This window comes from Doryrhamphus excisus, chromosome 18, assembly GCF_030265055.1.
Source record: "Doryrhamphus excisus isolate RoL2022-K1 chromosome 18, RoL_Dexc_1.0, whole genome shotgun sequence".
NCBI classification, from domain to species: domain Eukaryota; kingdom Metazoa; phylum Chordata; class Actinopteri; order Syngnathiformes; family Syngnathidae; genus Doryrhamphus; species Doryrhamphus excisus.
The window spans coordinates 9,235,304-9,254,179 of NC_080483.1; the positions used below are offsets into that span (position 1 = coordinate 9,235,304).

The 18,876-nt window shown below is 39.9% G+C and overlaps 2 protein-coding genes across 3 annotated transcripts in view; one reads left to right on the top strand and one right to left on the bottom strand.

The window, feature by feature from the left end:
* The window catches only part of pax7a (paired box 7a), a 95,160-nt gene extending 81,480 nt beyond the window's left edge, over positions 1-13,680 (bottom strand). For both annotated transcript variants that reach the window (XM_058054785.1, XM_058054782.1), the window contains exon 1: positions 13,475-13,680. The gene's annotated coding sequence lies outside the window, so the exon portion shown is untranslated. The remainder of the gene's footprint in view (positions 1-13,474) is intronic.
* mrps16 (mitochondrial ribosomal protein S16) lies at positions 5,528-9,496 on the top strand. Its single transcript, XM_058054786.1, has 4 exons — positions 5,528-5,672; positions 5,783-5,822; positions 6,187-6,453; positions 8,182-9,496. Exons 2-4 carry the CDS (start codon positions 5,810-5,812, stop codon positions 8,295-8,297), a joined length of 396 nt encoding a protein of 131 aa, XP_057910769.1. The 5' UTR covers positions 5,528-5,672; positions 5,783-5,809; the 3' UTR covers positions 8,298-9,496.
* Positions 13,681-18,876: the final 5,196 nt, after the last annotated feature.

Here is an 18,876-nt window from a genome sequence, read left to right on the forward strand (position 1 = left end):
TTGTGGGCTTTTTAAACAGTGGTATATGTATGCAGTACATTACACCTGTATTATCAGGTATTTATAAAAGTATTACTGATCTTCAGTGACTAGGTTTTCTGTGGAAATAAATAGCATATTTTCTGAAAACTGAAAAAAAAGTAACAGGGTCATGAATGTTGTATCACAAATTAGTTGTCATATCTTATCCTACTGTAGACACAAAGCAATATGTCCCAGCATCAATCTGTCCTTGGCATCGGGATCAAAGTCGGTAACGGACGTGACAGAGCCACAGGGGTAACATCAGGCCCTTTGCCTCTTTTCCAAGTAAAATATCTGGTCATCTGAGCGTCTCTAAACAGGACGGTCACAGACGATTAGTAGAGGAACAACTCGTATTGGTATCCCAAAGAGCATGGGGTACTCACAAGAGACATCCAGCCACAACTGGAATCAATGTCACTGTTCAGATCATCACGCATTGCAGATTCACCATGTAAGATGAATTTGGTGTGCTGCCTAGCTGTGTGAGACTTCCATTCATTCGCAGATTTTTCCGCAAGAAATTTGGTCGGCTTAATAGTGACACTTTTCCTCGGGAAACATGCAGCCCGGCTTTGTTGTGTGTCACGATGTTTGTCTGGCTCGCTTCTGTCTGCAACCGAATCCCCAGCCTCTCCTAAACAGGCCTTATAATCGTGTTATTCCTTTTAATTAAACTTGAGTGTGCTAAAATGATCAAATTAGTCAATTAGTCGTAATGTACTCAAAACAATGTAAAGTGTGGTTTTCCCTATATTTGTCAATTGAATGGTTGGTCTTCCAACTTTTTTTTTAAATTGGTTCCATCGAGAATGGCTGCGTCAGACTCATCATTTAGTTGGAAATGGTGCTCTCCAAGACTTGACTGCCTCCTCCCAGGTTGATCTATCTCATGAAAAATCAATTAGAGAGTTTAGATATATAATTGTGGAGGAACTGATTGATTGATACATCTATGTTCAGTGTAATTTGGTTGGTTTCATGTAAAGACGGCAAACAATAACAGAACAATGGGATTTAACGGCTGAATGAGTGGATATAAACACAAGCTCACCTCATGAACAGTACATCTTACAAGTCGTATTTTACGATACAATTTAAGTGAGTCAATAATAATCCGTAACTATGTGATATAACAGGTATAATATACAGCAATGGTATCAATGCAGTGCTAGGTATTTGTCATCAATAGCCACGTATAGATGGACCCAAATATTCCAATTCCATTCGGGTTATTTGCTAAAACGGAAAGAATCTAACCTTTGCATACACCTCATTCCAAAAGAAAAGTGCCAATCCAAATGAATATACAATCGGATTCACAGGGGTGGAATATTCCTTTCCCCAATCCGATTGAGGTATATTGTACCCGCTCATACGGAAAGTTGTCAGACTACGTTCTTCTTCGTGATGTTTTTCTTCTGTTGTTTATTGGCGGTTGGCAAGCAGCTTTCGTGTGCATTACCGCCATCTGTGGAACAGAATCTAAACCCTTCTATACGCCATTCATAAGTCCAGTTTTATTAAAAAAGAAAATACATATCTATATAAAACATGTGCCTGGCTTAATTATAAAATATTAGCAAGATTTAACTTTATCTTTTATTGTTCCCTGGTGCGTTCTTTCAGCGAATGCTGAGATATGACGTAACACGCAGCTCGAGACGTTCTTCGATTAAAAAAATGGAGACTGGACTGCTGCGGAAAGTTTGTTTTTGATTCAAACTAAATTTCAAGAGTGGACGAACAAAAAATTGGCAATACGGAGTTATTCCAACAAGTGAAAGAAAAACTCAAGGAAGTCGGGGTATCACGTGATGTTGGTGTTTACACTTTACTGCACATGCCCCATTGACTATTCTGGTTGATTATAGCGGTGCATGTAGACACGCATTTGGAATATTCCTTTCCATGTATACCATTGCTTTCGGAAAGGTCATTCGGAAAGATTCCATTTGGAAAGAGGAAAAACTCCTCATGTAAACGTGGCTATTGAGGACACATGATTAGCAGACATTACTGGATACTTGGAGGTACTATTTCTAGTAATTAGTTAAGAGGATCCACATCTAGAAATACTATACTCCATAGTCTCTACTTAACTACAGAGGCCTGTTTTCTTGTTGCCCTGAGTATCCTCTCAGAAGGCAATAAATACAGGAGAATAGATATGTGCAAATCACAAAGCAGGTATTGGTATTCTCCATAAAGAAAGGGAGCACAGGGCAAGTCTAATAGAGGCTGAAAATGCCAGACAACTTTGAAACAAATTCACCTTGCAATCAAGCGAGCTAAATCTGAATATTATCTGTCAGAAATGTCAAAAAATAACCCCTACAAAGTTTAGAAAGTAATCAGAATGATCTGTTATTAATAATATTCTTCATGGAGTTCTCTTCAGTCTGATCGGAAACTTTTGGATCTTGTATCTTGATCTTATATGTTAAACAACAGAAATCAATTGGTTGGTGCCTTTCTTTTTTAATTGTTTTTATGACTTTGTTGGTATTCGGCAAAAAGGACTATAAAGTGCTCAAGCCAAACTCAGTATGCAGATCTTTATGGCGACTCCGTAATCAGGAAAAAGCTGAAACAAACAAACTTCAAATAATGCACTTCGATTTTAATCTGGTTACAATTTTGGACTACTGTCTTTTAATTTAATGTTTGTAAGGTTGTTTTACAATATTTCAATTTTTTTTTTATTCAGAGGAGTCTGATATCCAGAGTACCAGAGCCTACACACACCACCCAGCCGGGCAGGAGCCTTTGCAAGTGGTGTCCAGAACATAAACAAAGGCAAAGAAGGCACAGAGGAATATGCAACACCTCAAGCTAATTACAGCAGACTCTCCTTATCGAGGATTTTCTTTGCCAGTGTGCGGTCTTTGGTAAATAACAAAACTTTTGGACTGCAATGTCATGATTTTCACCAAAATAGGGCTAAACTTTGTTGTTGTGTTTTTTGCAGAATTAGGACTCATGGGTAATGGTCTCTTTTAACTTGTTCCCTTATTCACCCCTGATACCAGTATCCATTTTTAAAAACATCAAAAGTTCAGGAACTTATAGTACTAGTATGACTTCCTGGAACTAAAAGGTTCCTGTCTGGTTTGCATTTCTACCGCAATCAGGCTGATGACGTATTCAGGGTGAGTAGTATATTTCTACACAAATGTCAAAGCGAAAAGATACAAAACAAGATAGTTTAAAAACAAAGCGCTGATTGTTTTTCACAAAAAAGTCAGCGATGAGTGAAGGGTTAAGGCTTTAGTAGCAAATGTCTACACACACGTTCACAGTCCAACACAGACTTTTTGTCACCATCTGTAAATGACAATATAAAAAGAGTAAATGTCAGCGTTGAGCTCACGGAGGCAACAGGAAAACATGTAATTGTAGCTTCACTTGGCTTTTGTAACTCAACAAATCACATACATCTAACTATTGTTTCAACATGTAACTAAATTGTCATCATTTACAGAGGAACCTTGGTTAGTGTCATTAACATGTTCCAGAAGGACTAACTCGATCTGAAATGGACACTAACGGAATCAATTTTTCCCATGAGAAACATTCATTCATTCATTTTCTGCCACTTATCCTCACGAGGGTCGTGGGGGTGCTGGAGCCTATCCCAGCTGTCTTCGGGCGAGAGGCAGGGTACACCCAGGACTGGTCGCCAGCCAATCACAGGGCACATATAGACAAACAACCATTCACACTCACATTCATACCTATGGACAATTTGGAGTCGCCAATTAACCTAGCATGTTTTTGGAATGTGGGAGGAAACCGGAGTACCCGGAGAAAACCCACGCATGCACGGGGAGAACATGCAAACTCCACACAGAAATGGCCGAGGGTGGAATTGAACCCTGGTCTCCTAGATGTGAGGTCTGTGCACTAACCACTAGACCACCGTGCAGCCTTAATTTGCAACTTTTTCCAAATTTTTCCACAAATGTGATAGGTGTGCAACAACACTATCTTGATTTATTTGACTCAGAAAGCAGTCAGTAAATGAAGGTAAAAGTAACCCATCCATCCATTTTCTATACCGCTTATCCTCACAAGGATCACAGGCGTGCTGGAGCCTATCCCAGCTGTCTTCGAGCGAGAAGCGGGGTACACCCTGGACTGGTCGCCAGCCAATCACAGGGCACATATAGACAAACAACCATTCACACTCACATTCATACCTATGGACAATTTGGAGTCGCCAATTCACCTAACATGAATATTTTTGGACAACAATTTAATAACAACGCTATCGGCTTGATCATGCAAGGATAATATTGTGGTGGACCTCATCCAGGATGAGCTTACTAGTCCCCAACCAGCATAGTAGCACTGTAACTAAATATATTAATTAGTAAAATGACCAGCATGGACAGTTAACATAACAATAAGCATATCAGTATAATGGGCATATGAATGAGGTATGTTCAAAGATAGTTCTGAGCTTTCTGAGAGGATTCTGAGATGCTTTTTCAATAAGGGCCGTGGTCCTTTGCAGAATTACAAACAAGGGCCTATTTTATTTCTTTGTGTTTTTTGTCTTGACTGACCTCTCCTTACAGAAAACCATGTGTTTGTCACACACACACACATTGAGAAAAACAAGCTTTACACAACAGGAGTGTGAAATCAGCATGTTCCAAGACTGCAGGGGTAGCCGAGCTCCCAGTGGGCAAAAGTGTCTGCGGGCTCAGACGACATCAGGCACAGCATTGACCCCTGCATTCACCATCACCTTGCGTTTCATTACCAGCAGGGTCCACGTTGCTGGAACGTGATTTCAAACCATATGTGCCACTGATACGGGGAAACGTCGAGAGAATACAAATGATAAAAAAAGTGATGTTATACATGCAATATCGTTCTCAGAGCACGGCTGAAAAAAACAACATTCAATTGCAGGCCCGTCATTCTAAATATGATCTTTGTTGTTGTGATTGTGTGTGCTTTATAAACACATCATGTGGCTTATTTGCTACAAATACACAAAAGACAAAATAATTTATTTAGAATTAATGGTAGTAGTCCTGATATATATTATAATACTGGGTAGACGTTTTTTATGATATACCTGTATTAATCAAATCGATTTCAAATGTTATATTGCACCAAAACTAATAATCAAAGGCTTGAATTACTTTGCATAAAAGTCTTAGGAGTGTGTAATAGTATAATTCTTTGTATTACTCAAATCCATTTTTAAAGTTATTTCTGCACTATAATATTCTCATATGTGAGACTTGTGAGTAGCAACAACTTTGTATATATGAATATATATATATATATATATATATATATGAACAAAATATTTTGTGATATTTGTATTAATATATCAATATATCGAACACCACACACAACAAACACTATATTAGAAAGTATTTTTTTATGGTTGCCATTTAGATTAACATTACACTTTAGTGGTGTAATACTGCCCCCAAGCAACCCGAAAAGGTATTGTCGTCACTGGGAAGTACAAACGTCACTTCCGGTTACAACATGGCGGCGCCCTGATAAGTGTCAGAGCGAGTATAACTATTTGTCTTATTTCTCATAACATCACCCCTACCACATTTCTGGTTAGACCTGGTTAGATTACGCGTTTTCCCCACATTCAACATCGGCAGAAGGTATCGCCATAATGTCGTTTTATGTGTTTATTGTTAGCTGTTAGCTTCGGAGAGCTTTTATATGTAGTGTAAACATTACTGTTTACTTAGGAACTGTGTTTTTGTTACAGGCTCGAAGATTATATTCAACTAGCATCATGGTTCATCTGTGTAAGTATAAGCTACATGTATTCATTCTCGAAGATTTTGTTTTGTTTAAATATTGGTTTAAAATTGTCGGAAAAGTGAGTATCCTCACAATATGTTACATTACAATCTTGCGCTATTCACCTCTGTAGTCACTACAACACATCACTGTTTGTGCAGATGCTGTTTCTAATCAATTAAAAAGCTTAATTCAAGTTAAAATAGTTCATTGTAAACAGGAGAAACATTCAAGTACTGCTGCCAAATTTAATGTTAATAATGTTGACTATTCTGATGTCAATATCTATCAGTATCAAAAAATAATAATAATTATGATGTCCTGTTTTTTTCTATCCAATCTGTCTGTGTATCTACTGTTCGCCTGCAGCATCCCACCTCCTAAAGCGCTACCAGGGGGGTCACGTGGTCCTCCGCATGGCTCTGGCCGGCCACAACCAAGCCAACAGACCCTTTTATCGCATTGTGGCGGCGTATAACAAACAGGCAAGAGACGGCAAATATATAGAACAACTGGGCACTTACGACCCGCTCCCCAACGTCTACAACGAGAAACTAGTCAGCTTCAACTACGATCGCATCAAGTACTGGATCGGCTGCGGCGCCCACACGACCAAGCCGGTGGCCAAACTTCTAGGTGTGTGCACACTGATTCCATACATTTAATATTATTATAATGCTATTAATTATAGCAGTTTGTGAAGTGCATGAGAAAGTGGTTATTTATTATAATAAGGACAGTATGTTGCACAACACAGCAGCAACAGGGCCAATATTGAAATAGCGGTAAGGAGCAAACTACAAACAATGCAGAGTTCCTTATTACGAGAATAACCAAAAGTTGACTAGTACAACTAACAAAGCTGCTGGATTCTGACCAGTCATTAATTACACCCTCACTAGGGTTGGGCAGTCATTTTTATATACCGGTATAAAGTCTTCCAGTGATAAGAAAATGACTTATGCTGGTATGAATGATAATTTAAAATGGAAAAAAGCCAAGTTGATGACCAAGAGCAATGCCTAGTGGTTAGCGTGTTGGTCACACAGTCAGGGAATCGGAAAGATTAAGCCAATTTACCCGTGATCCAGTTGCACAAAGTGGGATAGTGCAAAGTGGCAGTGTTTTTACATAAGTTACCATGGAGGTTTACTCTGTGGAGTTAGCCTACCCCAGACTAGGCTAAGATCCAGAAGCTATTTCATCTCATCTCTTAAGTGGGACTGAGACCGATGTACGTGTTACACCACGCAATTTGTTGGTCGTGGTCAACACGTAGAGTAAATAGGGTAGTCAAACTCCTCCGAATTGGTAGCTTTTAGATCGTGAGTACAGCTTGAGGTGCGCTTCATGTAAGGCTTCGTACGTTTCAAAAAAAAATCTTATTACAGCCTGGGATGGAACACACTTGGCCTTGCTAAGTTGATGCATATACCATTATGCCACTCTGGTTTTCTGGCAGAGGAAGTGAAATCAATCATTATACCGACAGGATCAAAATCTTAAGACCAGTTGAAAGATGGCTAGAATATGCATTTTAATTTTAATATGCGTTTTTAGTAAAGCTACAATATGCGCAAGAAGAAAAATGGTGTTAAATTTATCTAAAGCACTCTGTCATTCATTATTGGCATTGAAATTTTACAGACAATTTTTATCTCACAGTTATAAAAGGGACAAATTGCTTCCCTTTCAGAACTCAAAACGGGACATACTTCTGTTCCTAAAACTGGGCAATTCTGTTTTTTAACGCAGCCCGAGTACTTCTGTCCCAAGCTCCTTCTTTTGCCTTTCTTCTCTCTCATTTGTCACCTTCCAAGAACAGATTTGACGTTGCATCATTGCATCTCTTTGGCAGCCATGTACAGAAGCACCGTCAGTTGTCTTTGCCAGGACAAAAACATAGCTTTGAGGCTAAACTTGCCATTCAAAATACCCTTTTCACTCCATTTCTATCCATTTCTTCTCAGTATACATTCCCACTGTTGCCTCGAATCAGCCAAACTATGATGTGTCAAACAGGATGTGCACACTTTAATCACGTGTTTAAAATAAATTGTGGCATTTTTGAGAGTTAACTCGTTATTGTTATTGTGTTACTAACACAAGATGGGTGTATGCCAACGGAAGTTCCACTGTACTCCTAATCTTATTGGATAAGAGAAGCCTGTCTGATTTCCAATCAAACCTCTCAATGACTCACACCAGGCTTGGGTGGTAAACAAATGAACTCAGCATGGGATTAAATATTTATTTTCCTCAGGTGTGACATGCTGTTATATAACCTTTTTTTTTAGGTCGGTCTTACATACACTACAGTGTACACAATATATATGGTTTTAAAAGATGCTTGTCGTCTTGCAGGGTTGGCCGGGTTTTTCCCACTTCATCCTATGACGGTGACAGAGATGGAGCGTCGCCGAGCCCAGGCCAATCAGGCGGAAACGAAAGCGGAGGATAGTGTGGAGGCTGAAGCGTGACGAGTGACTGCTTGTGTGACGACACATCAGTCCAGAGACACATTGGACTCTTGTATTTTTTTGTATATCGTTTATCATAGTTGTGGTTCCTTTAGTGGGTAAACCAATGATTAAAACTGGTAAACTACATGTTTGGTATGGTGTCAAGTTTTGCGATTCCATTGTCGGGTTGGGAATGCAATCTAAATAATTTGTTATTCATATGGGGCTGTAAGGGCGGGGCTACACATACTACGGTCTGTTAATTGCTTGACAACTGTCAATTCCAACCTATTAGAGATGGGTTATGGGGATTCATTGTAAACCTTTCAGTCGAAATGGAGGGCGATATTTGGCTTCAACCAACAGAGGTGCTGTTGATTCAATTTGAACTGGTTTAAGCCTAACTATATATTTGCATTGTGGCCCATTCATTCATTTTCTACTGCTTATCCTCACAAGGGTCGCGGGGGGTGCCGGTCCCTATCCCAGGGGTACACCCAATCACAGGGCACATATAGACAAACAACCATTCACACTCACATTCATACCTATGGACAATTTGGAGTTGCCAGTTAACCTAGCATATTTTTGGAATGTGAGAGAAACCGGAGTACCCGGAGGGTGGGATTGAACTCAGATCTGCGCGCTAGACACTCGACCGCCGTGCAGCCCCATTGTGGCCCACATACAGGAAAAAATAAATTATGTGATACAATTTGTGTGGTCAAGATGTTTAAACCAATCAAATATAGGTCCAGATATGCTAAACTATCTAATAAAACATTGGCAACTGTGTTATATGTGACAATGAAATTACTGTTATATCTAAATATATGACATTTTATTTTTAGAATATGCATAGGGCCAATAAACAAGTAACAGCCGCACATTGGACACCCCTAATACACATCCACATGGCACAACTGATCCAGGTGGCATTATTTTGCTTGACTCAACGCTGGTTTGGGAACAGGAGTTCAGAACATTTGGAGAAAGGTTAAAAATATTGTTTTAAAAACAACTTTGTTTTCCTCATAGAAGATCAAGGCAATGTAATCAAAATATATACAACATTCTCATTACTAGTTTCAAGCTGTAAATATTGTGTCTCTTATTCTCTTCTAGTTCCAGGACGTCACACACTCCAAGTCTCACCCTTTGACCTCCACTTGTAAAGATGAATTCCTTTCTTTTGTGTGTCCTTTCTTTTTGTGTGATTGCATGCATACATACATGTGACTCAGTGAGGGAGTGATTAAACAAGCAATGAAAAGCCTCAAGTGGACAGTAATGTAGATATGATTGTACTGTACTTTTTTTTTTTTTTTTTTTTTTTTTTTACAGCCCAGCGCTCCTTTTGGGCCCAGCAGGACCTTCCCCACCCTTCATCACGCTTGACTGGCTGTTTGATGGAACTTTGCTGCGCACTAATAATCAAGAGTGGTTAATCATCATGGTTTTATGTAAACACCTCTTTTTGGATTATACTGAAAGCAACCCTCAGGAAATCCCTGTTATGTTGTGTCATAGAATTTTCCAAACAACAGTTCATTCATTCATTAATTTTCACAAGGGTCGCAGGGGGTGCTGGTCCCTATCCCTGGGGTACACCCTGGACTGGTCGCCAGCCAATCACAGGGCACATATAGACAAACAACCATTCACACTCACATTCATACTTATGGACAATTTGGAGTCGCCAATTAACCTAGCAGGTTTAAATATGCTAAATAAAAGTCATGGTTTTAGTGGGTTGGCTGGTCAAAGTGGACTAAACCCAGAGTGAAAAGGAGCTGAATAGAGGGGGAAAAAAAACATAGGTCACAGTTTTATCTGGATATGTACTTGATATGTCAAATAAATAAAATTAAATAAATATAAAAAATAACTTTAAAAATATAAATGTAATTAATAATAATTAAAATATAAAAAATTACAAAAAAATACTAATTTATATATACACATATATACATACACGCACACACACACACACATATATATATATACGTATACATATACTACATATATATACATATACACATACACACACATATACATATATATACGTATACATATACATATATACGTATACATATATATACGTATACATACATACATACATACATATACACACATATATATATATATATATATATATATATATATACAGTCCCTGACAAAAGTCTTGTCGCTTATCCAAGTTGTAGGAACAACAAATAATAACTTGACTTGTAGTTGCTCAATTGGAATCAGAAATGACTTATATGAAAGGCAAAGCCCTCTAGATTATGCTTTTTATATCAAAATAAAGTTTTGTACCATTCATTGAGTTTTATCATTTAATTAGGACATAAAGGTCAGATTTTGCTTGGACAAAAGTCTTGTCGCATACAAAAAAATGTAGAAATAATACATATACTTAATGTTGAATACACAAATATGCTACAATAACATTAGAACATAAAGTCATTGTACCTTGGAAAAAAGAATTAATATTGTGTATGGCTTCCATGAGCTTGGAGGACTGCATCCATACGTCTTGGCAATGACTCAAATAACTCATCTGGAATGGCCAAGAAAGCAGTCTTGCAGGACTCCCAGAGTTCATCAGGATTTTTCGGCTTCATCTTCCAAGCCTCCTCCTTCATCTTACCCCAGACATGCTCAATAATGTTCATGTCTGGCGACTGGGCTGGCCAATCCTGGAGCACCTTGACCTTCTTGGCTTTCAGGAACTTGGATGTGGAGGCTGAAGTATGAGAAGGAGCGCCATCCTACTGCAGAATTTGCCCTTTCTTGTGGTTTGGAATGTAATGGACAGCGAGAATTTCTTGATATGATGTTGCCATCAACAGCCAACAAAAAAATCGTGTTGCATTTGCCAAGGCCCACAGCTTGCAGAAAGGATGGACAGTGGAAAAGTGGCAGAAGGTTGAGTTTTCTGACGAATCATCCATTGAACTGCATCCCAATCGCCGCAAATACTGCAGAAGACCTGTTGGAACCCGCACGGACCCAAGATTCACCCAGAAAACAGTCAAGTTTGGTGGAGGAAAAATCATGGTTTGGGGATACATCCAGTATGGGGGTGTGCGACAGATCTGCAGAGTGGATGGCAACATCAACAGCCTGAAATATCAAGAAATTCTCACTGTCCATTACATTCCAAACCACAAGAAAGGGCAAATTCTGCAGTAGGATGGCGCTCCTTCTCATACTTCAGCCTCCACATCCAAGTTCCTGAAAGCCAAGAAGGTCAAGGTGCTCCAGGATTGGCCAGCCCAGTCGCCAGACATGAACATTATTGAGCATGTCTGGGGTAAGATGAAGGAGGAGGCTTGGAAGATGAAGCCGAAAAATCCTGATGAACTCTGGGAGTCCTGCAAGACTGCTTTCTTGGCCATTCCAGATGAGTTATTTGAGTCATTGCCAAGACGTATGGATGCAGTCCTCCAAGCTCATGGAAGCCATACACAATATTAATTCTTTTTTCCAAGGTACAATGACTTTATGTTCTAATGTTATTGTAGCATATTTGTGTATTCAACATTAAGTATATGTATTATTTCTACATTTTTTTGTATGCGACAAGACTTTTGTCCAAGCAAAATCTGACCTTTATGTCCTAATTAAATGATAAAACTCAATGAATGGTACAAAACTTTATTTTGATATAAAAAGCATAATCTAGTGGGCTTTGCCTTTCATATAAGTCATTCCTGATTCCAATTGAGCAACTACAAGTCAAGTTATTATTTGTTGTTCCTACAACTTGGATAAGCGACAAGACTTTTGTCAGGGACTGTATATATATATATATATATATATATATATATATATATATATAAATTAAAAGGTTTGTTCACGTAGCAGTCATTATTATTTAGAACCATTTGAACGTCTGTGATGTGGACTTGTACCGCACGTGTGTATATGTGTGTTGGTATGACTGTACTTTCACAAGCTACGTTTGCCGAGGGAGGGCACGACATCACTAACAATCAGAGTGGACCTGTTGATCATTTATGACACCTATAGCACATCCCACAGTGACAAACGTTTAGATGCAGAAGGAACAAACTGAGCAAGAAGACTTAAAGTGGAGTTGAAACATTTGAATATTGGCTGAAATGATTCAGGTTTAGATCTTTTGGAAAATGCACAAGTGGATACAAATGGAGCCCTGCCATGGGAAAGGCTTTTCCACCGTTCTTATCGTCACATCTGTCATCATGCTGGTTTCTTTCAGTTGGATAAATGCACAAGAAGAAGGTGGGTTCATTTCCATATTTCATATGTGGTATACATATAGTGTTAACATATAATCTTGTCAGTGATTGATTAAATACATGCTGAGCAGATGCGAGCCATCCATCCATTTCCTATGCCGATTAATCCTCGAATGCCAACCACGGCATTACTTGTCTGCCATTTTAATTTGACAAGTGGAAACATGAAATTCACAACCATTCTTAATAAGGCTGCCAGATTCAGACAAAATAATTTAACTGTAAATGACTAACAATGACAGCACTTAAAATATTACATCCTGTCTGGACAAAATAACATCTTAAAGAGGCTTAAGACAGTCAAACAACATCATTTTAACTACAGCAAAGCATGCTGGGATATGTGTAACGTTCCTATTCGACAGATGCGGATGCTATTCTAAATGACAAGTGACAAATCAACAGTTAATTTATTGAAACAACCAAAGTTGTATAAAGTTGTAAATATTTGCAGACTATCGGAAAGTAAAAAGGAGACATAGAATTCTGTCCCAACCTGAAAAGGCAACTATAGGGGTGCATTATGTGTCATGTCATGTTAGCAACTTCAAACTAGCATCTTTTTGTGTGCACTTGCATCAATTGGGACACTCACCAGCAATGGATATATTATACGATATATTATATACAGACCAACAACAGTGTGTCCAATTATTTTGTAAAATTTTGGAAATAATATCTAGGGAAACTAAAAACAAACAAACTAATAAATGGCCATTCAACAGTTCGGCGAGTTCATGTGATGCTAATAGGATTGGTTACTACAGCACACAATATATTACCGTCTGGGTTTATGATCGTCTTTTATAAAGTGGAACTTTTCAAGGGGTAGTGATAATGCAAGTATACAATTGTGGTGGGAGGTGTTACATGAGGAAAAGTTTGTGGGGCTTAAAACAAACCTACCAGCCGGCAGTAGTGGTGTGGAGGAATCTCGCTGCGGACTTCAATCCGTGACACTAGTCCTGTAATGGTAGCTCACTTCCATCAAGGAACCTGACCAATTTCGAAGTCTACCGCGACATGTATAGGTTTTTTTTGTCCACCCGATTCACGGTAGGCGGCTCCTGTCGCTCACTCGTGTCATTTCCCCACTGCCATAAAAAACCTACTTGCGATGCCATATTTAGCCGGTTAGCCGCGATTGGTCGTGCCGTACCACGTGACCAAGACGTCATATAAACAATGGGGAGAAATATAGAGTAATGTAGAACTTTGTTATCTGGTTACACACTGATGATGTATATAAGTGTGCTTCATTCACTACTTATGTTGCTGAAAAGGACATGAAGGTTTTAATACTTTAAATATGTAGGAATACACAAGTTTGAATACAAAATCAAGCCAAACTAAACAAACTAGTAAACAACCATCCACAGGTGAATTTTCTTCCTCTTCAGAGCCACAGACTTTGCCTGAAACAACAGTCATGGCCACAGAATCAACTGACTCAAACAAATCACCGGAAACGTCCACCACAAATGGAATCCTGCAAACAACCAACAATGATTACTCCACAGCAACATTCAGCTCTTCCACACATACTGGAGTATCATCACCTCTGCCTCCAAAAAACACTGGGTTCATGGATACGTCTCCTGTACATAAGACAGACACAACGTTACCAACCAATCTGGAAACAACCCAACCCTCTCTCATTAGTACTGAACCATCAACAACGGGTATGTCTTCACCTTCACAACCACAGTTTACATCTGAAGCAATAGTGACGTTCATAAGATCTACTGCTAATGAATACAGCACACATTCCTCAAGTTTAAATACAAAGTCAAGTCAACCCATACCAACCAGTCAAGAACCATCAACAGGTGAAATGTCCTCCTCTTCAGAGCCACAGACTTTGCCTACAACAACAGTCATGGCCACAGAATCAACCAACTCAAACACATCACCGGAAACATCCACCACAAAGGGAATCATGCAAACTACCGACAATGATTACTCCACAGCAACATTCAGCTCTTCCACACATACTGGAGTATCATCACCTTTGCCTCCAAAAACCACTGGGTTCATGGAAACGTCTCCTGTACATAAGACGGACACAACGTTACCAACCAATCTGGAAACAACCCAACCCTCTTTCATTAGTACTGAACCATCAACAACGGGTATGTCTTCACCTTCACAACCACAGTTTACATCTGAAGCCAAATCGACGTTGATAGGATCTACTGTTAATGAATACAGCACACATTCCTCAAGTTTGAATACAATGTCTAGCCAAACTAAACAAACCAGTCAACAACCATCCACAGATGAATTTTCTTCCTCCCCAGAGCCACATACTTTGCCTACAACAACAGTCATGGCCACAGAATCAACCGACTCAAATAAATTACCAGAAACGTCTACCACGAAGGGAATCATGCAAACTACCGACAATGATTACTCCACAGCAATATTCAGCTCTTCCACACATACTGGAGTATCATCACCTTTGCCTCCAAAAACCACTGGGTTCATGGATACGTCTCCTGTACATAAGACAGACACAACGTTACCAACCAATCTGGAAACAACGCCACCTTCTCCCAATCATATTGAACCATCAACAACGGATATGTCTTCACCTTCACCACCACAGTTTACATCTGAAGCAACCATGACGTTTACAGGATCTACTGCTAACGGATACAGCACACAATCCTCAAGTTTGAATACTAAGTCAAGTCACATCAAACCAACTAGTCAAGGACCTTCAACAGGCAAAATGCCCTCCTCTTCAGAACCACAGACAACAGTCATAGCCACAGAATCAACTGACTCAAACACATCACGGGAAACGTCCACCACAAAGGCAATCATGCAAACAGCAACATTCAGCCCTTCCACACATACTGGAGTATCATCACCTTTGCCTCCAGAAACCACTGGGTTCATGGATACGTCTCCTGTACATAAGACAGACACAACATTACCAACCAATCTGGAAACAACCCAACCCTCTCTCACCAGCACTGAATCATCAACAACGGGTATGTCTTCACCTACACAACCACAGTTTACATCTGAAGCAACGGTGACGTTTACAGGATCTACTGCTAATGAATACAACACACAGTCATCAAGTTTGAATACAAAGTCAAGTCAACCTCAACCAACTAGTCAGGAACCATTAACAGGTGAAATGTCCTCCTCTTCAGAGCCACAGACTTTGCCGACATCAACAGTCATGGCCACAGAATCAATTGACTCAAACAATTCACCGAAAACGTCCACCACAAAAGGAATCATGCAAACTACCGACAATGATTACTCCACAGCAACATTCAGCTCTTCCACACATACTGGAGTATCATCACCTTTGCCTCCAAAAACCACTGGGTTCATGGATACGTCTCCTGTACATAAGACGGACACAACGTTACCAACCAATCTGGAAACAATCCAACCCTCTCTCACCAGCACTGAATCATCAACAACGGGTATGTCTTCACCTACACAACCTCAGTTTACATCTGAAGCAACCATGACGTTTACAGGATCTACTGCTAATGAATACAACACACAGTCATCAAGTGTGAATACAAAGTCAAGTCAACCTCAACCAACTAGTCAGGAACCATCAACAGGTGAAATGTCCTCCTCTTCAGAACCACAGACTTTGCCTACAACAACAGTCATGGCCACAGAATCAACTGACTCGAATAAATTACCAGAAATGTCCACCACGAAGGGAATCATGCAAACTACCGACAATGATTACTCCACAGCAACGTTCAGCTCTTCCACACATACTGGAGTATCATCACCTTTGCCTCCAAAAACCACTGGGTTAATGGATACGTCTTCTGTACATAAGACAGACACAATGTTTCCAACCAGTCTTCAAACAACCCAACCCTCTCTCACCAGCACTGTACCATCAACAACGGATATGTCTTCACCTTCACAACCACAGTTTACATCTGAAGCAACGGTGACATTTGTAGGATCTACTGCTAATGAATACAGCACACAATCCTCAAGTTTGAATACAAAATCAAGTCAACCCAAACCAACTAGTAAAAAAACATCAACAGGTGAAATGTCCTCTTCAGAGCCACAGACTTTGCCTACAACAACAGTCATGGCCACAGACTCAACTGACTCAAACCAATCACCAGAAACGTCCACCACAATGGGAATCATGCAAACTACCAACAATGATTACTCCACAGCAACATTCAGCCCTTCCACACATACTGGAGTATCATCACCTTTGCCTCCAAAAACCACTGGGTTCATGGATACGTCTCCTGTACATAAGACAGACACAACGTTACCAACCAATCTGGAAACAACCCAACCCTCACTCACCAGTACTGAAGCATCAACAACAGATAAGTCGTCACCTTCACAACCACAGTTTACATCTGAAGCAACAGTCACGTTTATAAGATCTACTGCTAATGAATACAGCACACAGTCATCAGGATTGAATACAAAGTCAAATCAACCTAAACCAACTAGTCTGGAACCATCAACAGTGACATTTGTAGGATCTACTGCTAATGAATACAGCACACAATCCTCAAGTTTGAATACAAAATCAAGTCAACCCAAACCAACTAGTAAAAAAACATCAACAGGTGAAATGTCCTCTTCAGAGCCACAGACTTTGCCTACAACAACAGTCATGGCCACAGAATCAACTGACTCAAACATATCCCCGGGAACGTCCACCACAAAGGGAATCGTGCAAACTACCGACAATTACTCCACAGCAACATTCAGCTCTTCCACACATACTGGAGTATCATCACCTTTGCCTCCAAAAACCACTGGGTTCATGGATACGTCTCCTGTTCATAAGACAGACACAACATTACCAACCAATCTGGAAACAACCCAACCCTCTCTCATTAGTACTGAACCATTGACAACAACTTCACAACCACAGTTGACATCTGAAGCCACGATGACGTTTATAGGATCTACTGCTAATGAATACAGCACACAGTCATCAAGTTTGAATACAAAGTCAAGTCATCCCAAACCAACTAGTCAAGAACCATCAACAGGTGAAACGTCCTCCCCTTCAGATCCACAGACTTTGCCTACAACAACAGTCATGGCCACAGAATCAGCTGAGTCAAATAAATCACCGGAAACGTCCACCACAAATGGAATCATGAAAACTACCAACAATGATTACTCCACAGCAACATTCAGCTCTTCCACACATACTGGAGTATCATCACCTTTGCCTCCAAAAACCACTGGGTTCATGGATACGTCTCCTGTACATAAGACAGACACTATGTTACCAACCAGTCTTCAAACAACCCAACCCTCTCTCACCAGCACTGAACCATCAATAACGGGTATGTCTTCACCTTCACAACCACAGTTTACATCTGAAGCAACAGTGACGTTGATCAGATCTACTGCTAATGAATACAGCACACAGTCATCAAGTTTGCATACAAAGTCAATTCAACCTCAAACAACTAGTCAGGAACCATCAACAGGTGAAATGTCCTCCTCTTCAGAACCACAGACTTTGCCTACAACAACAGGCATGGCCACAGAATTAACTGACTCAATTAAATCATCGGAAACGTCCACCACAAATGGAATCATGCAAACTACCAACAATGACTACTCCACAGCAACATTCAGCTCTTCCACACATACTGGAGTATCATCACCTTTGCCTCCAAAAACCACTGGGTTCATGGATACGTCTCCTGTTCATAAGACGGACACAACGTTACCAACCAATTTGGAAACAACCCAACCCTCTCTCACCAGCAGTGAACCATCAACAACAGATATGTCTTCACCTTCACAACCACAGTTTACATCTGAAGCAACGGTGACGTTTATCGGATCTACTGCTAATGAATACAGCACACAGTCATCAAGTTTGAATACAAAGTCAAGCCAAACTAAACAAACCAGTCAACAACCATCCACAGATGAATTTTATTCCTCCCCAGAGCCACAGACTTTGCCTACAACAACAGTCATGGCCACAGAATCGACTGACTCAAACACATCACCGGAAACGTCCACCACAAAGGGAATCTTGAAAACTACCGACAATGATTACTCGACAGCAACATTCAGCTCTTCCACACATACTGGAGTATCATTACCTTTGCCTCCAAAAACCACTGGGTTCATGGATACGTCTCCTGTACATAAGACAGACACAACGTTACCAACCAATCTGGAAACAACCCAACCCTCTCTCACCAGCACTGAACCATCAACAACGGGTATGTCTTCACCTTCACAACCACAGTTTACATCTGAAGCAACCATGACCTATACAGGATCTACTGCTAATGAATACA